Source organism: Chelmon rostratus, chromosome 11 (assembly GCF_017976325.1).
Source record: "Chelmon rostratus isolate fCheRos1 chromosome 11, fCheRos1.pri, whole genome shotgun sequence".
NCBI lineage: Eukaryota > Metazoa > Chordata > Actinopteri > Chaetodontiformes > Chaetodontidae > Chelmon > Chelmon rostratus.
Genome location: NC_055668.1, coordinates 20543531 through 20562104, shown reverse-complemented (window position 1 = coordinate 20562104; position 18574 = coordinate 20543531). Strand labels below are relative to the sequence as shown.

The window sequence follows — 18574 nt, the reverse complement described above, 5'->3', positions numbered from 1 at the left end:
AAATTAATCGAGATCAAGCAGACTGTAGAAACAGCTGCATGTAAGTCAAACTAAACACAAGACCTGATGAGAAGGAGAAGCTGCTATTCAAGACAGACCTGTGATGCAGGTGCTATTTTGAGTCCAGCAGCTACTCCATTATGGAAGCTGGGCCAGCTGGTCATGTTGGGAGGAACATCAATGTTCCCGCTGTTCAGATCTACCATAGTGTTCCGAGGAGGGGCACGGCCTGGGGTAGAAACATAGAAATATGCATTAAAATCTAGAAATAAATCGAGATTTTTTTCCCAGTGCATAAACATGGGTAAGCATGTGCATGTTTCAACACTATCCTGTTACCTGTCAGGTTGAGTTTGGGGACAGGTAAAGGTTCAGTTGGCACAGGGTGATAGGAGAAGAGAGTGAAGAGGCCTCGGCCAACAGGAAGAGCCATGGTCCTCTGACACAACTGCAGGAGTCTGGATAGGATACAGAGACGTGGACAAAAAGAGAGCAGGAAATTAAAACTAAGGAGACATTACAGACTCTGAGTCCAAATAATCTATATAATTGACAGTAGACGTAGGCCACCATTGATAACCGCAGGCATCCCAATGATTTCTCCTAAGATAGAGTCAGGAGGGGACAGTTTGTCTATCTCAATAGTGTTTTGCTGACTCTGCTTTTTTCACTGTGTACTGTACATCCTGTGTTTGTCTCGAGGGGACAGAGCTCGAGACAAACACAGGATGTACAGTACACAGTGAAAAAAGCAGAGTCAGCAAAACACTATTGAGATAGACAAACTGATCTCAAATGCTACAAAAGAAACACAGTAATCTAAATGGAAGAAATAAGAGGAAAGACAGCAGAAGACAGAAAAACATTTTGTATAGGTGATTCATAAACAGTCGCACTGACTTATAACCTCAGATTTAATGCAGGGACTTGATTATCAAACAGCATTTTTCTTTTTGTTTTAGGGACTTTGACAGAATTATTTCAGTTTTGTCGCTGTTTAACTTGATGAAATTATTGCCCGTCCACTTATTTTTTGCCAAAAGACAGCTAGTAATGTATTCTGTAGTTGCAGCATTGTTTGGTTCAGCACAGATGTACAGTTGTGTGTCATCTGTATAACGATGGAAACATGCAATGCACTCTCTAATGAGGTCATGAAGCGGCAGCTTGTACAGTGAGAACAGTAACGGACCAAGGCAGCTCCCTGCAACCCCAACACAGATGTCATAAGATAAAATAAGATAAGATAAGACTTTATTAATACCCAGCCGGAGGAAATTCGGGTATCATGTGTCTCATGTGTCTCAGCCACATGATCTCCAAGACTGATGTAAAACTTCCTCCCTTTATACTCACTTGTTCTCTTTCTCCTCTATGTACTCGTGGTCAGAAACTTCTGGTAACTGGACAACACTGACCCGGACCGGCCTAGAGCTCTGCAGGAGTCTCCTGACCTCCTGGACCCTCAGATCCTGACTCCAGATCAGGCCTGTGACCTGGAAGAGAACATTTTCACTGAGAAACTCCTGTAATTTAAATCCCTACAACAGGTTCCTTTAGATAACTAATAAAGGTTAGAAAAGATAATGTTTGCTGCATGTGTTACCTCTTGAATAATGTCCGACATCCCGTCTTCCTCCTCATCTGGTTCTGTGGTTGCAGGAGGCTCCAAGGAAAGACCTGAACCTACAGACTGGAGACACGTGCGCACACACACAGACACACACATGGTGATTCATACACAGCCAGCAATAACAGTTTGGACAGTCTTCAGTGACTGATGTTTCATTTTAACAAACTTAGTGGTTTGGAAATTTTTTCCAAAGATGAATACCCATTAATTTGAGGGGGGAAAAATGTGGCTGCTCCCACAAAATATTACTGGTATGAAGCATTTTTGGTTACTATTATAGTTACAGGATATCAGGACACTTTCAAAGTTTTGAACATGAAATCCACTGTGTGCAGACTGATGGGTGTAGTTCTAAAGTGAGCAAACTTCATTTATTGTAGCAACCTTTAAAAACACTGCTTTAAAGATGATTTTGCAAAAAATATTGCTGAGTTTGGTGTAATTTGTGCACGCTGTTTGAGTTCACAAAGCTGGGATCACAAATACCCGGAGGGACAAGGTATAGACCGACACCCTTCATCAGGGCAGAGAAGCAAAGTTTAATAAGATATGTGTGAGTCTTCGAGACAGTTTAGATGAAACGGTGTGTGTACCCCAGTCTGACTCTGTGTTTGTTATTTCACACTCACAGCTTTGCTCTTGGCCAGGGTCATCTTGTGGGCTTGCTTGGTCAGATCCTGTCGCCCAATCAGCAGACAGACCTCCTCTGACCAATCAGAACACGGCTGCTCTCGGCAGCGGTAGATGGCCTCCCTGATGGGCAAAGCCACGCCAAAGGGGACTGACTCCAGGTCTTTCAGGGTGAAACCTAAAGCAGCGAAAAGAGAGGAATGAGTGTTTCGTAAGAGAGTAAAACAATGAGCCATGTCATTATTTAGAGGCTGCCTCCTTTGAACAAAAAGGAGTGTCACACGAGGTCGAAGTCCTTTTTATAAACTCATCCAAATGCATGAAATAATGCAGCCTTGTTCTGGTCACGTGTGTTTCTATTGGTGGATAAAACTACATTTTTTGTTGTTGTTGTTCCTGGACCTGTTGCGAATCAGTACATGTAGACTGTTATGTATACACACATATTATCAAATTAGTCTCATACAAATTCAGGTGTTATTGTGTACCTACTAAATGGTAAAAAGGAATTAACTCTGACATTACTAAGATTCCAGACAATGCTGTCTGGCTGTGAGAGCCAGTTCACAAACTGTGGTGTCACTGGACGTGTGTGAATGTGTAAATTTGCATTAAAGTGAACCAGTGCGGTGCTGAAAAAGGGGATGTGGCGTCAGCACATCTTCCTCTGTATGAATTAAAACTGAAAAAAGCCCTGCTAGCCTTACCTTCTGAGGTGAGCCAGACCACCAGCTGCTCAGCAAGACTCCCACTGGAGAGCTTGACCTTCACACTGCTCTGTCTAGAATAAAAACATAGATATGATGAATGATTAAGGACTAAGATTTTTTTTTTTTTTAAAAAACACTTCCTTCTCTCCTATGCTTGCTCAAGATTTGTGGATCTAAAAATAATTTTTGTCCAATTTAAAAAAATCCACTGTGGAGTTTTTGACCTACAGTAGCACTACAGAGGAGTTTTTTTATGAGCAGGTCCCATATCTGACTCTAAGAAGAAGGTGAAACCAATACAGGTTTAAAAAAAAAAAAACACTTGGCAAATATCAAATATTTGATGAGAAAGGAAATAAATCCAACTTGTGTGTTAGACCTCAAGGACATGACGCTTTTTGGTGAGTAACAACAATGTCAACATAACATTAACTGAAAACGCTGCAGGGGCTTCTATAACTAATGTGTGGGTCATTTAATACCTTTTAAAATTATACTGGTGTATTTCGTACAACACAGACACAAATTAGGCTGCATACATAACAAATCCTCTTACTTCTGCTTATCAAAAAAAAAAACCCAAACAACCTAAAATCATGAAGCTCTCCCTCTCCCTGCTATGAGCTGAATTACCTTCTGTAGTGCTGTTCACTGGCACGGGACTTCTGGCCTGAGAAAGTGGAGGATGAGGAGAGAGATAGCAGGGAAAGAGGTCAACAGGTTGATTCATTTGTTCTCCTATTTGTGGGATGTCAAATCACGATCATCACATTTTCACAACTCCCGAACAAAAGAGCTCTCAACTGCGTTACAGCATTTTCAAACCTACACTGATTGGTCGCTAAAATTTGTCATTAAAAAGAATAGGCACTTGAATAAAGGGTTTAATGAAGGTGACATTTTGTTCCTGATGACTGCATTTATGTGGGACGACATCTGTTGTTTGGTTTTGTTTTGTCCCTGAAAAATGTCGACATACAACTGGGAAAAAACAAACAACAAAAACGACAACACAGAGTCAATGACCAGTTCTGCGTCAGTGGAAAAGCACCTGATCAAATACCTGCAGCGACTGCTGTCACCTCAGCGTTGCATTGGGTTTTGTTGAAGCAAAAACAAACAGAGGAAATCAGGTGACATGCAAACCACCTTTCTTTCTGTGTTACTGGGCCCTGAAGCAGGGAACTGTGGGGTTGGCAGGTAATAAGGGCTGGGTGTCAATAAATGTTCACATGTACACAAACAATGAAAGGGTTCAGTCAGAAACACACACAGACAGGCCCAGGATGCAATCAAAGACAAGTGAAATGATCTTTAGGGTTAGTCACAAACACACAGGCACACACACACACACACCTGCAGAGAGCTTGGCCAGGTACTTGGATGCATCTGTCGAAGTAGCATTTTCATCTCCAGTGATGTAAAGAGCGTAACTCTGAGGAACGAGAGACACAAAAACAAGGAGACACAGATAACCAATACAATTTTTATAACTATACATTAAAATTTCCAGTGATTAGTGTTCAAAGAAAAAGAAAATCTCCCGCGTAACACAAGGTTGTGCATGAAAAGGAAATATATTTGTATCGTTCTGTCCATTATGTCCATTTTCTGTCTCTTTCTAACACTTAACACTGACAACCAAAAGCAAAATGTCTGGCAGACAGAGTGGGACTGAGGATTCTGGCTGAGAAGAAAATGATATCCAACTCAGGAGGCAATCAGGATTATAAGGAGGTGCACCAGAGGGCTATTTCATCATCCATTTCCATTATAATAAAATGACTCTTTCTGCTGCAGATCCTGGCAAACACACCTGTCTCAACATAAACCAGCATATTTTTAGGAGCTGGTAACCAAAGCATGTGCATACAGTGTTCACATTCTGAACATGTGCACATAAAAGTGAGCAAACAAGGCTTTTTAAGGGCCTGTCTGTTTGTATCTGTGTCAGCCTGAAAAATAGTTATTGGCTCAGTTCATTCAGCGAATATTATCCATTTACAGAGCTGCGGTATCGGCTCAGTCAGACCTGCAGTTCAAGCCAACCTGCCCCACCTGTAGGCATATAAAGGAACAGCAGCAGCAGTTAAAAACTGCAGAACAAGAGATGCCGATGTGTGCCATCTAAACATTGTAATTTCAGGTATTATTGTAATCATTTACATAGCTGATGTTTATGCCAGAATTAAAACTAGCCAGCCAAGCTGCAGTTTACACCCATGTCTTTCCAGACTCAAATAATATATGTAGTGAAGACTTTGAAAGACATTAATGAAATGCATTAAGTATATTTTTTTTTGGCAAAATGGAAGCCATCACTTTATTGACATGTTTGATTCCAGTGAATGATTTCCAGTGGGAAACATGCTGTCTTCACATGGTACATCAACAGCAGAACCAACGTGCTTGTGGTGGACTACAATGCTTTAAGTATGGCTGATGCTGCAAAGAAGCTACAAACTGTAAAACATGGATGCTTCACACTCATCTGAAACCCAGTAGCACAGAAGATCTACACAATCAGCACAGTTTCAAGGTGGACGCAAAAGATTAGTGTCACCAATTCAGTCTCTGACCAAATGTGATATATGGTCACAGTCTCCCCTTCTGTTTCTGAGTTATGACGTTGAATAATGGCCAGAAAAGTGTTTTTGCAGAACATAATATTGTCACAGTCAAGTTGACCTTTGACCTTTTCGATAAATGTCATCACATCATCAGTTGATCCTATGAGACATTTGTGTGAAATTGTATCATAATTAGTGTATGACTTCTTGAGTTATGGCCAAAAGGTCACACTGACCTTTGACCACCAAATCAGTTCATCCTGATTTGTCTAAGTGAACGTTTGTGTCAGATGTAATGAAGTTCCCTCCAGGCGTTCCTGAGCTTTCGCTTTCACAAGAATGGGACGGATGGACAGAAAACCCGAAAACATAATGCCTGCAGCCAGAGCTCTTGCCGACAAGGGGGTATAAAGAACTGCTATTGCAAAGAGGAACACAGAGGTCACAAAAAACATATCGAAGACACTTAACCGAATATTTATCTGACAAGACTAGAAATTGTGTCCAAATCAGCACCTCTGACGCTGAAACCCAACACTGTGAGCTTCACCATATTTGTGTTCACCGTCGAGCTACTTTATTAAATACCAAATGTTTCTGTTTGTGCCCTCCCCCAATTCTGCATGTGATGTATTATTTCAAGCTTCTTCTTCTTTTTTTTTTTTCTTTTTTTTTTTTTTACAATCTTCAAAATAAGTGTTAGCCTGGTTCCAGACCTCTGAGTCACTGCCCACGTCAGTGAGTTGTTAAGCTATTTAAATAGAATGAAGTGAAACGAAATGGCAATTAAGTCTGATGCATGCACATGACACATGCATGTACACATCTCCAGCCATACCATGGTGTAATTGCTCTTTATGTTCAGTAAAAGAAACGCAGACACGCTGCACAAATAGATTATCTGACTGTGTCTCAGTCAAAGCTGAACTCTTTACCCTCACGGTCTCTCACTTGCACACTCACCAGAAAGCCTGGGAGCGGGTGGAAAGTCAGGTTAAAAAGACCAGAACCTCATCAAAGCTAAGCACAAAACACACTACTGGACATCACAAAGACCCTCTAAACACTGGACAACTTTCTGAATCTGCTCTTACAAAAGTCAAGTTGCACTACGGTGTAAATTTCAGTTACAGCTGCAGTTCCTCGCTGTGTGATGTCACAGTTTGAAGATCTTTGTATGATTTGGGTAAAGTGGAAAGTAAGCCCGGTTCTCTCTTGCATTGTATAAATTATAATTATCTAAGCCTGAAAAAGAAGCCAAGATGGATATTTAATTAGTATTCGCTCTGATTTCTCCACAATATACTAAATGTTTTTGTCAGTGATTTATGAATTTTGTTGTAGAAAATAAAGGTCTGAACATTTGAGTGTGAAACTTGTTTAAGGTGCTTCTCTATTTCTCTCTGTACTCTTTTGTGCTTTCAGCCATGTGGGCTGAAGATAGTTGGATGCATTTTTAAACTAATGCTTTACACTAAACCACACACTAGGTAGGGAAATATACCTGAAATACTTTGCTCAGTGATTACCATCGGATCTGTACTTGCTGTGCATGTTTTTGTACAGCGAATGTTTTGATCCTGATTACTAATAATATTCACTCTTCCTCATTATTTCTCAGAAAAACATAACACCTTCACTTTTTCACAGCAGTATTTTTCAAGTCACAGCAGCTGGAAAGTCGTCTGTTCATTCTTTTTATGCTCCTGTGTCCAAATAATAAATAACTATATTTGGGAGCAGCAGCTGTAAAGAGGCTGGAAGCAAATTCTTTGGCGTCCTTTAAACGTGTCATCTAACATGTACCAATCAGCTGTCCCTAGTTTGGGGAGCTTTGTGTTCCCACTTGCTTCTACACCTGAATCTGTCTGCCTCTCTACTGTTAAGTACAAAGACAAACCAAAAATAAAGTGAAAAACATAGCTTTGGTCGTACCAGAACCAGCAGCCTGGTCCTCTGACAGATGCCGGGCAGATAGGGGAAAGGCGGGATCTCCTCCCCTCTCAGACAGCTACTGAGCCAGCTGAGCACACAGGGAGGCTCTGCCCTCAAGAATGACGGACGCTGCATCTGACCAAACACAGCTGAGGAGGGAGAGAGAGGTGTAGGGTGAGGGAACAGAGAAGGACAAAAGGAGAGGTGACGGGAAGAGAGGGATGTGAAGGAGCAATCGAGGAGATGATAGAGGGAGCCAATAAATGAGAGCTAGAGACTCATTTTTTTATATAGTACAGGTAGAGTTTGGTGTTCAGATACAATCAAAAGGTGTTGATTCAAGTCATTACTGTTTCATAGTTTATGCCATGTTTATGTCATTCCATCCCTCCGCAGTATAACAGCCAATGACATGAGGTGAATACCATTTACACACAAAGGGAGACAAAATAGCAGAAACACCATATATACCAAAAGCCTTGCAAGTACCCATTCAGTGAAGCACAATGTTTTTGTTTACTGGTAAATAAAGATAAACAGTGTTTCCAAGTGCAACAACTGAAAGGCACAAGATATTTCCTGTTACTCTGCTCCAAGTGTCTTATTCACCATTTAGGAGTTATATTACAAGAGACCCCAGACATACCAAGAAACCCTATGGACTGTAGGACTGGCCTTTATCAGCAGCAGCCCATCCTGCCCTCTCTTTTCCACCACAACATGTCTTGTCTGTTTCCTGACTTGATGCCATTATTAGACTATCAAATGTCTTACTCGGGTCTATGAGGCAGTTCTCGCTGAAGCCACTAATCAATGAAGGGTAGTCTCTCCAGTAGAGATCCACATAGTCTTCCAACTGGAGGTCTCTGCAAACAAAAACAAAACAATTTTACTAATATTCCTGTTTTGGAATGACTTCATTTTCATGAACATATCACACCTCACATGCTGCAGATAATTACAGCGTAAGCGTCAGAGGATGGATTTTATTCGTTGTAATTAAAAATAAATATATAATATAAAAACACTTCCATAGTAAAGAAAAGGAACATTTCCACTCACAGTGACAAAGTTTCAAACTTTTTAATCATTGGGTTATCAAGTCTACCTTGTACCAGGTCTTTCTTAATGCCTCGTCCCCTCAGCTCAACACCAAATTACTGCAGGACATTGAATCAAATTTAAAAATGGCTGCACAATCTCAAAGAGCCTCTGTGGCATTTAACTTGTTTGGAGCAGTAATTAAAACACATACTCTGTTTAGCAACAGCCATGAGTCATTACCATCCCGCTTAACATCAGATAATCAATAGTTTTTAATCCCAGTACCAAGCCCCGACTCTTGTACAATGTGCAGCTGTGTTTGCATATGTGTTGATTAATATACACACCACTGTTTACTGCAGTGTTTCACAGAAATTTCCTGCACCTGAAATTAATTTGGGTAAATATCAAAGTGGCAGGACACCCTTATCTGTTGACACTGCAAACTGAAACCCTGACATCAGCGCGTCAGATCCCTTTAATCTGATTTTCTCTGCATCTACTTCTATATTGCACTTGCTTGTTTTGAAACCTGTTACATGAGATTCGTTCTTTACATAAGTTATCATAATATATCACATATCACAATGTTAATATGGGATTGTGTAGAGAGTTAAACCCAGGTTCTTCCTCAAGTCATTTAGACAAAAAATGCCTTATAAAAAATATCGAGATCATCATTTTAGGCTTACCCAGTCATCCTGATGAAGCAGAAAGAGTGTAAATATTTGCACCATACTTCATAACAACCCACATACGAACCAACACAGGCCAATTACCCTGAAGAGCACTTAACTCTCCCACTCCACCTTTTCTGTTATTGTCATCGTCACCAATCACAGCTGACACTTGACAGCCTGTTGAAGTTTGTTGCACTGTAAACATCACTAAAGAGCCTTGATTACGGATCAATCTTTCACTGAAAACAATGAAATATTGTTCTTCTCATGGTGAGAGTTAAAAGCAGTAGGATGAAAAGCAGGTTTGTGTTTTATTTTATTTTTGTTGCAATAAACAGCACAAGACTCTTCTCTATTTTGCAACCTTCATGTATTAAAGCAACAATTCCGGGTCGTCCTGCACCAGCCACGTGCTATTTACTAATAGAGACGTAAAAACCACACACACACACACATGCACACAGGTACTTACCTGGCCAGCTGTTGCAGCAGGCAGACCAGTGATGCTGCTCTTGCTCTCTGCAGCTCGTCCAGCTGCAGCTCCTGATAGAGCAGATGGAGGACATAGAAAAGAGCAGGAATATGAGGGAAGAGAGGAGCGGAACTGTCCAACTTCAGAGATGGACTGGAGGGAGAAGATGCCTACGACAAAGGAAGAAGGAGAGGAAAAACCAAATAAGTTAAAATAAGGCAAAGGATGGTGTACACACAGTTCAGTAAAGTTGCACTAAACTGCCCTTTTGTGTACACAATAAATCAAAAAGACTACAAGTTAGATTAAATATCTTAAATGCACTACGAGGATTTTTTCAATTGGTTATAAAACAGTCTCACTTTAATACTGATGTCTTTATGTGACCTACATAAGTAAACGAGACCAAAAGCGAGAAGATCTGCTTTTTCTATATAGTTTTTCTTAAAAACCAGGTCTGATTCCTCACAAAATCAAACACAACGATTCACAGCACGCAGACGGGAAGAGCCTATCGTTACATTTACGCAGGTAAATGTGAATTGGCCCTCTTCCTACTAGACAGGTTTGTAATATGGGGAATGTTGATTACTTTAGCTTTCTTAACAAAATCAGTACAACCAAGCAACCGAATCTGTTTGTTGTTAGCGTACATATAACTTTAGTGTGTGGATGGTGCTAAAAAAAAAAGAAAAAAAAAGCCAACTCTGTTTCACTGTCATCATATTACAGTTATTAAATCTTACATGGCCACAGATAAATACGTTACCTCATTGTTATGCATCCTGTTAACAGCTGTGTTGAACAAAAGGGTTGGCATTTGTACTATTTTACCACTTAGAGTTTTAATCATTTAACTATTACCTTTCACTACTGCAGTGAAGGTACACTGAGTTGCCAGCTTATTAGACACACCTAGCTAAAACAAATGCAACTGCAACTACAACTGTCCTGCTATAAATCCTGTAAATAAATGTCTGCATCCAGCAAGATGCATCTGAATCACCTAACATTAATCACAAATTAATCTAAATCAATACAACCTGCATTGCATCAATCCACCCAGAGTGAGTTACTTACAGAGGACAGGCGCTCAGTTTCTGTAATGAGAGTATTGTTGGAGCCACTGGAGTCCACTGGACCACAGAGAGGCTGGGAATTCATCTGACGGTGGTAATGAGATCCCAACAAGTAGTCCCAGTCCTTCAGAGAGAGGAGACAGAGAAAGGCGGGTTCTCTCGCCAGTCAGTTTTAGGTATATGGCACTCATAAATAAAACCCTTTGTCCAAGACATATTACTGAAAATTTGATGTATAGAGGTAGCATGTATTAAGGGTAAAAGAACAGAAAAATAGACACTGCAGTGAATCACATATGTATTAAAATGTATCTTATGTCTAGTTAGTGTATTAATTGTGGTTGTAAAATCATCACAGAATCTGCAGATTAAGACTGAACTATGAACCACGTGACACAAAGCTAAGAGGTCGCAGGCTGAAAGGATCAACTCATGCTTCTGTTTAATGTGGCTCATGCAGTTCCTCAGGACACACACACATGCACACACACACACACTTTTTTAAAAATACTTCAGTAATCTGTGCTTGTGTGTTCTCATCAGAGCAAAACATGACTGTCAAATGTCAATCAGCTTGAGGCTTATGCTGTGTGTGCTTGTGTGTGTGTGTGTGTGTGTGTGTGTGTGTGTGTGTGTAGGACTCTAGGTCAGACTAAATGTCTTTTCTCCATTATGTCACACATTTATTTCAGACACACATTCAAACTGTCCCCTGGGTTAACAGGCTGGGCTTTCCCTGTGTCCAAAGCTGTTAGAGTGAAATTTTCGTTTGACTCACAGGAAATCAAAAAAGATGAACGACTTTTCTGACTGGCTGTCAGATTCCCTTCCTACCTTAGGGAACCCCAACAACCACACACCGTGTTGCTGGCATGAATATTTCTTTAAAAACTTTCCGAGATAATGTGCATTTTTTATCAATATTAAAGGTCTGGAAAACTTTACCTTGCTGCAATAATAAAAATAACATTTCTATTATTTTGCATCTATTAAAAGCATCTGAATATAGTTGTTGAGATAATGAAAAATAAAGGAATCAGGGATATTTTGTGGTCTGTTTTTTCTGGCGTACAAATCAGTATTCAAATCAAATTGCTTTTCTAAAAGCTTCTACTTGGACAGTTATCTTAAACTAGACATCGAAGGTGCAACATCACAACAGATCAGACATTTGCCACACACCTCATCAGAGCCTCCATCAGAGGGACGAGCCTTCTTGGCTGCAATCACTGGAGAGAGAGGCACTTCAAAATGCAGCTGGAGACAGGGAGAGGGCAAGGTCAAGACAGGAAAACTAGTCATCAAAGTTAAATAAGGTTTTGTAAGAATAGAATAGAAAACACACAAGTGACTCACGTTTCGGGTCCAGGTGAGGCGCTCAGTGTTATAGCCCATCAGTGTCATAAAACAGGTGACAAACAGGTTCCACTCTGCATGAGCACTGGGACCACCGGGGGCGTTGTAGATGTTATACCACTTCACCAATACCTGCATGAGAACACGCGATTTTACAGAATTTCTTAAATTAGCCAACTTGAAATGAAATGCATTGTTTCTACGTTATCACAAAACTATTACATACATACATAATACAAATAAAACAAGGACAATCAACCAAAGTAGTGATGCAGGCTTAATATGATGGCTAAATATGATGGAAGACAGAACATCTGGTTATATTGTAACACTGGTGCGCTGCACACAGTTATATATTCCTTATGTACAGGTTACCTAGAAAATATGTCATTACAGACCAATAAATAACACCATGCTAACATACTGTAGGTTTGTCTGCAGATGTCTAAATTCACATCAGATGGAGCCTGATGTGAAGTATTTTTTCCAGAATTAAACATCAGTTCAACAAACCTTCATGGCAGCTTCTTTGGGCAGGATGAAACGAATGGCCTGAAGGCATTTCCTCACTGAAAGAAATCAGAGGAGAAAAGGAAAAAGGGAAGGAAACAGACATTTCACAAAGAGGTTTTTCTCTTTTCTTCACTATAAATGAGTTACCTGCTGAAATCGATTTCTTTTAATAGTTAAGAGGTTAATTTTGCTTGGAGCATTTTGTTAAACAAAGTCCAAAATTACTTATTAATTCTAAAAAGGACTAGAATGCAGCGCCCTGGTGGTAGAAACATGCTTTCAGATGCAGTAACACCTCTGGATTCAGCCCTGCTAGGGACCTTCATTTCCTGTTGCTTCTTTACTCCTGACGTTCTAATAAAAAAAATAGTCAGTCAAATATTGTGCTTATAGTCATCTAACAGCTGATTTCTCATTATGTTTATTTCATAATGTAAGTAATTTTATACAAATAAATGAACTACTGGGTTGGTTGGTTTTTTGATGATGCTCATCCTGTTATGATAATTTCTGGGCTCCTCTCCTTAACGTCAGAAAACAAAAAAAGGAAATGAAAAACGAACCACCATTACAACAGTAATTAGTGTTACTGTGTCTCCTAACAACTCTGACCAATCAGATTCCTAATCAACATCACCATGCCATCTTAATTGGACATCCAGGGTGGGAAAGGTCAGGGAAGAGGTGGATAAATGCCATTTCATTAGAGGGAGAAAGCCTCGTCTGTAGGATCGATTACTAAATAATGGGGAGCAACGCATGGCAGAGATATAAAGGTAGAGACACACAAGGCAGACAGACTCATACACACACCCTGGTGATGCTGAAGGCTATCGGGACAAAAAATACAAGCTTTAACAAAAGCAAGAGGAGATTAAGAAATCTGCAAGTTCATGGTCAAAGCAGACTACTCTGACCCAAGGACCCATTTGTTGTTTAAAAAAAAAAATAAAAAATAGATCCAATGGTGGACCTCTGCTTTAATTGGCTTGAAAATGAAATAAATTGTCAGTGTAATGCACATCAATTATTTCTACTTGGTCATCAGCTAGTTAAGAAAGATTGAAAATAAAGCTTTTTTGGCCAGCATCAAGTCATTTACAAGAATTTCAAGCTGCACATTTTACCAACTGAAGAGACTTTTCTACCACAGAAAACTGCACAAACAATCATCTGTTGCAAGAATGGAAATACGGAAATACAAAATTTTACAGAGCTACAGTCAAAACGGTTTGACATGTAACAACATGTGAATCAATTAAATAATCATAAATCATCCACCAGGAAAGACTAGTGAAGAGATATTTAGATTTTGTTTTATGGGGACTGACTCTTTGTACTCTACATAAAACACAAACCTTACCTTACCAGTGTTTAAAGAACAGGTTCGAGTTTTATTGACCAGAGGAACGAGCAGGTTCTGGTTCCCACACATACATTTCCCAACAGAATGCATCATTCAATTCATCCACACACATAAGCCCTGCAGTAATTATTAGTAGCTAAGTCTTTACATGTGCTGAAAGGTTCATTTTAATTGTCTATATGTACAACAAATTTCCAAAGGGAGATGATAAAGATCTGAGTTAAGTCATGTTTATTTAGAGTCCAAATTTAACTTGCATGTTTGAGGCAGATAATTGAGAGGAGAAATAGATTAAAAGATTGTGGAGAAAAAATGGCATGGAAACAAGAAAATATTTTTTTCCTGTGCATCAGATTTTTCTCTCAGAGCTAGACATGGAACTTCACTGATGTAGTGGCTTCACCATTATCAGCGGGATGCCACGTGTGTGTGTGTGTGTGTGTGTGTGTGTGTGTGTGTGTGTTGTGTGTGCGTGCGTGCGTGCGTGCGTGCGTGCGTCTTGCAATGGCATCCTCAATACATCAAGATTATACGTCACTGTGTAACAACGTAGGGCAGCTCTCAAACCTAATTTCCAGGACCTAAATGCTCTGACTCAGCCGTGTGTGTGTGTGTGTGTGTGTCTCACCAAGCTCTGAGGTAGCAATCTCTGGGACAGAAATCCTCAGCATCGTGCCACTGCTCAGTTCCTGGAGAGAGATTGTACACAAATTCAATTTAAACAATTTCAGTTGTATTTCAGTGCAATTATACAACTGGATCAGCTCTTTGTTACAACAAGCAGAGCTGAGTGATATGACAAACTAATATATTAATATTTCTGATTAAAAATATATATTTACTCTACAGTAAATCCCACACTGTTATTATCATCATTGTTATTATTACTGTTACTGCATTTAAGGACCAGTGTGTAGGATTTAGTGGCATCTAGTAGGGAGGTTGCAGACTGCAACCAGTTGAAGACTCCTTGTCTCATCCCTTCCTTTCCAAAGTCTGTAGGAGAACCCACGGTGGCTGTGAAACTCATAAAAAAACAATAATGATGAATCTATAAAAGTGTCTCAGTAAGCCCTGACAGTGAGACACAGCCTGCACAAGTGCTAAGACCCTGAAAGTGAAGCAGCTAAATGAAATTCAGCCATAAAGAATCGTATTTTTGTGCCTGCTTCTCCTATACTGACATGTCGAAATGTCTGCTGTGAAAAAAGGCCTGTTGTCTACCACACGGCAATTAAATACAGACAGAGAAGCAAAACTCCTGTTTAATAGAAAAATAAATTGGTGTGTGCAATAATTGATTGTCTCCAAGAAAACCAGACACCATCGCTGGCTCTGAATCACACAAACTACTGCTGACACTCTGCATATCAGATTAAACTTTCAATCGCCTTAATCAGTGGTGTCACAGCAGGTTTACCGACTGGTGTCTCGCCAAAAGTCCAAAGCTTGGGCTTGAGTTTCAGCCCATGTACAAACAGTCTGGTCTATGGTGACTGCATGTAAAATGACTTATAACCACTTGTTTTGTAAGTTGTGTTTTCCTGTATGTATTCATTTTTGCAGCCTACTCGAAAGGTTTTCGTGATTTTTTTTGGTACTTAGTGTCCTTTCCCTCAAAACTCAAGATATTTCAAGCATTTGTTTCTAAGAATAAAGTTAAGGCACTATGGCAACTAGAAATGTAATCATTTTTTAAAACTAAATAAGAAGCATATTAGAAGATAGTCAGCTGGAATACTTATGATGAATTTTAGATAAAACAGGGTTTTACACAACGGGACAAAGATTTTCCCAGAATTTCCCAATTAACAACCCACTGGCAGAATACTTTTGCAGAATATTCTTTTCATTTTTGTAACATGTCAACATTGTGTGAAAAAAACTTAAATAATGGGTGATCTACAACTAACGTTTTATTGAAGGATTATGATTGAATACATTTCCTCATTTCAGAGCACTGCTGAACTGATCATAGGAAAGCCCTGATAAGAGAGTAAACCATTGACCTGACAAAATACGGAGAGCAGCTGGTGCTTTGAAAACCTCAGCGAGCTGCATTAGCAAACAATTAGTCTTCAGTGTGACACATCAAGGGGTCAGTGGGAAAATCAATGAACAGAGGCAATGTGTCAAAAAAAGCAGCAGCCTGCAGACACTGTTTTGCACTTTTAGACAGGGTGGTTTCTGTTGATGTGTGTGTGGGAGAAAGCAACAAGAGACATTCTCTCAATGTGTGTATTCTGTAGAGTCCCAAGACTGAAGAGACAGTCTCTCCCAAGTCTGACAGAACTGACCCAGGAGGCAGAAACACACACACACAAACGCTCAGTACTTTGTGGCTTCCGGTCACAAATATTAACATCACTGACTAGAAACAATCCCTTGAGGGAGACACTCTCAGAGCTGTATTCTATGAATGATCATAACAGCAGCTGCAGTCAGTCTGAAGTTCCAGTTAATGCACTTCTACCCTGAAGTGCATAGATAGCAGACAAGCATCTCTTTTTATGATGTTACCATTCAATCTCATTAACCACCAATGTGATTTATTAGGGACACGGGGCAACGTCCCGAGTCACTGGCTCCTACAGCTATGAAATAGCTGCAGGAGCCAGTGACTCGGGGCGTAGCCGCGCGTTTCTTCTTATTAGGGACACGGGGCAACGTCCCGAGTCACTGGCTCCTACAGCTATGAAATAGCTGCAGGAGCCAGTGACTCGGGGCGTAGCCCCGAGTCACTTATTACTATCCCGCGCGTTTCTTCTTCTTCTTATTAGGGACACGGGGCGTAGCCCCGAGTCACTTATTACTATCCCGCGTGTTTCTTCTTATTATTAGGGACACGGGGCACGCTCCGAGGCACTGGCTCCTGCAGCTCTGCTGCAGGAGCCAGTGACTCGGGGCATAGCCCCGAGTCACTTATTACTATCCCGCGTGTTTCTTCTTATTAGGGACACGGGGCAACGTCCCGAGTCACTTATTACTATCCCGCGCGTTTCTTCTTCTTCTTCTTCTTATTAGGGACACGGGGCACGCTCCGAGGCACTGGCTCCTGCAGCTCTGCTGCAGGAGCCAGTGACTCGGGGCGTAGCCCCGAGTCACTTATTACTATCCCGCGCGTTTCTTCTTATTATTATTTTTCATCATCCTCCAAATTTTCGTCCCTAAACTCGCCCCGCAGCTTTGAGAAAACCCTCGCAAATTATATATCAAAACGTGCGTATTGTTCGGGATCGGTGTGCTATTACTTTTCTCAAATTTATCGCAGTTTTTCGCGTCGTAAGACGCGAAAAACTGCGATAAATTTCCCATAAGAAATGAATGGGACCGGCGAAAAAAACAAGATTGAAATTGGAGTTTTTCAAACATCTGTAGCTCAGGCATACATTCACCGAGAGACTTCATTTCAACTTTAAAATGTAGACCCAAGTCTGGTCTATTGGTGTGTTCATCCACATTTTGATTGGTCCTATAGTTTTTGATCAGTCACTGTTCAATGACAGTGATCGTTTGGCGGGAAATTTTGAGATTATAATGGGTGTGTATTGCGCGGAATGTTCGTGCTAGAGTGCGTGCTAGAGTGGCACAGAGTCTAAAAACGATCTGAAAATCTTCTCTTTTTCTCGTCGCTACGGCCACAAATTACACTCTACACGCATAATTTTGGGCTCATTTTGTAGACAAACTTGTCCTCTTTCGTGTGATGTCCTCGAAAAAGCCGAGAGACTTACTGAATTTAAATAGTGAGACGTTTTGTGCAGCCAGCGCCCTCCTGTTCTCCCATTAAGTCCCATGTTAAAATTCAGAGCTGTTTTGTGAGCAAAGCAGAAATGCCTCCTGTCTTTAGATCGCCATAAAACGAAAAGTTGTTGTGTCAGGAATAAAACGAGGAGATGGCCGGACTCAGGAAGTTCTCGGGAGTCCGATGATCTATAGTACACTCTGATACGAGGTACGGTTCTCTCACCAGAGGATTTAGTTCGGGAGGTTCGCCGAACCCAAATCTCACTGCATACAATACAAACTCCTGTTCTCTGAGTCGCAGAGTCTTTTTAAGTCGACCATTTTGTCATTTTTCTAAAGAATATCTGGACATAAAACACACGTACATCTGGCCCAGACTTGTCCGCATCTCACAGTGTAATCGGTTTTTTGATAGCAGCTACGGTTTTGACACAATCGCAAGTTGTTCGGAAGAAACCGACAGCGAAAAAGCCGCTTTTCAAGGGAAGAGTTTAACAGGTGCAACTGTCATTTACACACACACCGGTCAATAACCCACGCACACACATCTGCAGGACAACCAGCCTGAGAGTGATTATCTTAACGAGCTCAGTCAAAACAAGGGCATTGTTTGAAAACAATCTCCGTCCAACAAACAGTTAAACTCAGCTTCAGAAAGCAGTTTCGCAAAAAGGTTGAGACAGTAGTCACACAAACACACACACAAAAAGGGCTAACCAACAGCTAAAAAGTGATTAAAAACAGCACGTCAAAACTGAACAGGAACAGGTAAACAGTGGGAGAGGTAGAGAGGTAATTATCAGCAGGTGGGGCAGAAGTTACACACGCACACAAACAAA

The 18574-nt window shown here is 40.5% G+C and overlaps 1 protein-coding gene across 3 annotated transcripts in view; it reads right to left on the bottom strand.

The window, feature by feature from the left end:
• Window positions 1–18574, bottom strand: part of anapc1 (anaphase promoting complex subunit 1) — a 73927-nt gene that overhangs the window by 26581 nt on the left and 28772 nt on the right. For all 3 annotated transcript variants that reach the window (XM_041947587.1, XM_041947589.1, XM_041947588.1), the window contains exons 17-32: window positions 14617–14677; window positions 12623–12678; window positions 12110–12241; window positions 11936–12010; window positions 10755–10877; window positions 9675–9844; window positions 8253–8344; window positions 7479–7627; window positions 4330–4408; window positions 3607–3643; window positions 2971–3044; window positions 2263–2441; window positions 1607–1693; window positions 1357–1496; window positions 340–458; window positions 99–229 (exon numbers count right to left, since the gene is read on the bottom strand). In XM_041947587.1, the coding sequence (XP_041803521.1) occupies window positions 99–229; window positions 340–458; window positions 1357–1496; window positions 1607–1693; window positions 2263–2441; window positions 2971–3044; window positions 3607–3643; window positions 4330–4408; window positions 7479–7627; window positions 8253–8344; window positions 9675–9844; window positions 10755–10877; window positions 11936–12010; window positions 12110–12241; window positions 12623–12678; window positions 14617–14677 (1704 nt within the window). The remainder of the gene's footprint in view (window positions 1–98; window positions 230–339; window positions 459–1356; window positions 1497–1606; window positions 1694–2262; window positions 2442–2970; window positions 3045–3606; window positions 3644–4329; window positions 4409–7478; window positions 7628–8252; window positions 8345–9674; window positions 9845–10754; window positions 10878–11935; window positions 12011–12109; window positions 12242–12622; window positions 12679–14616; window positions 14678–18574) is intronic.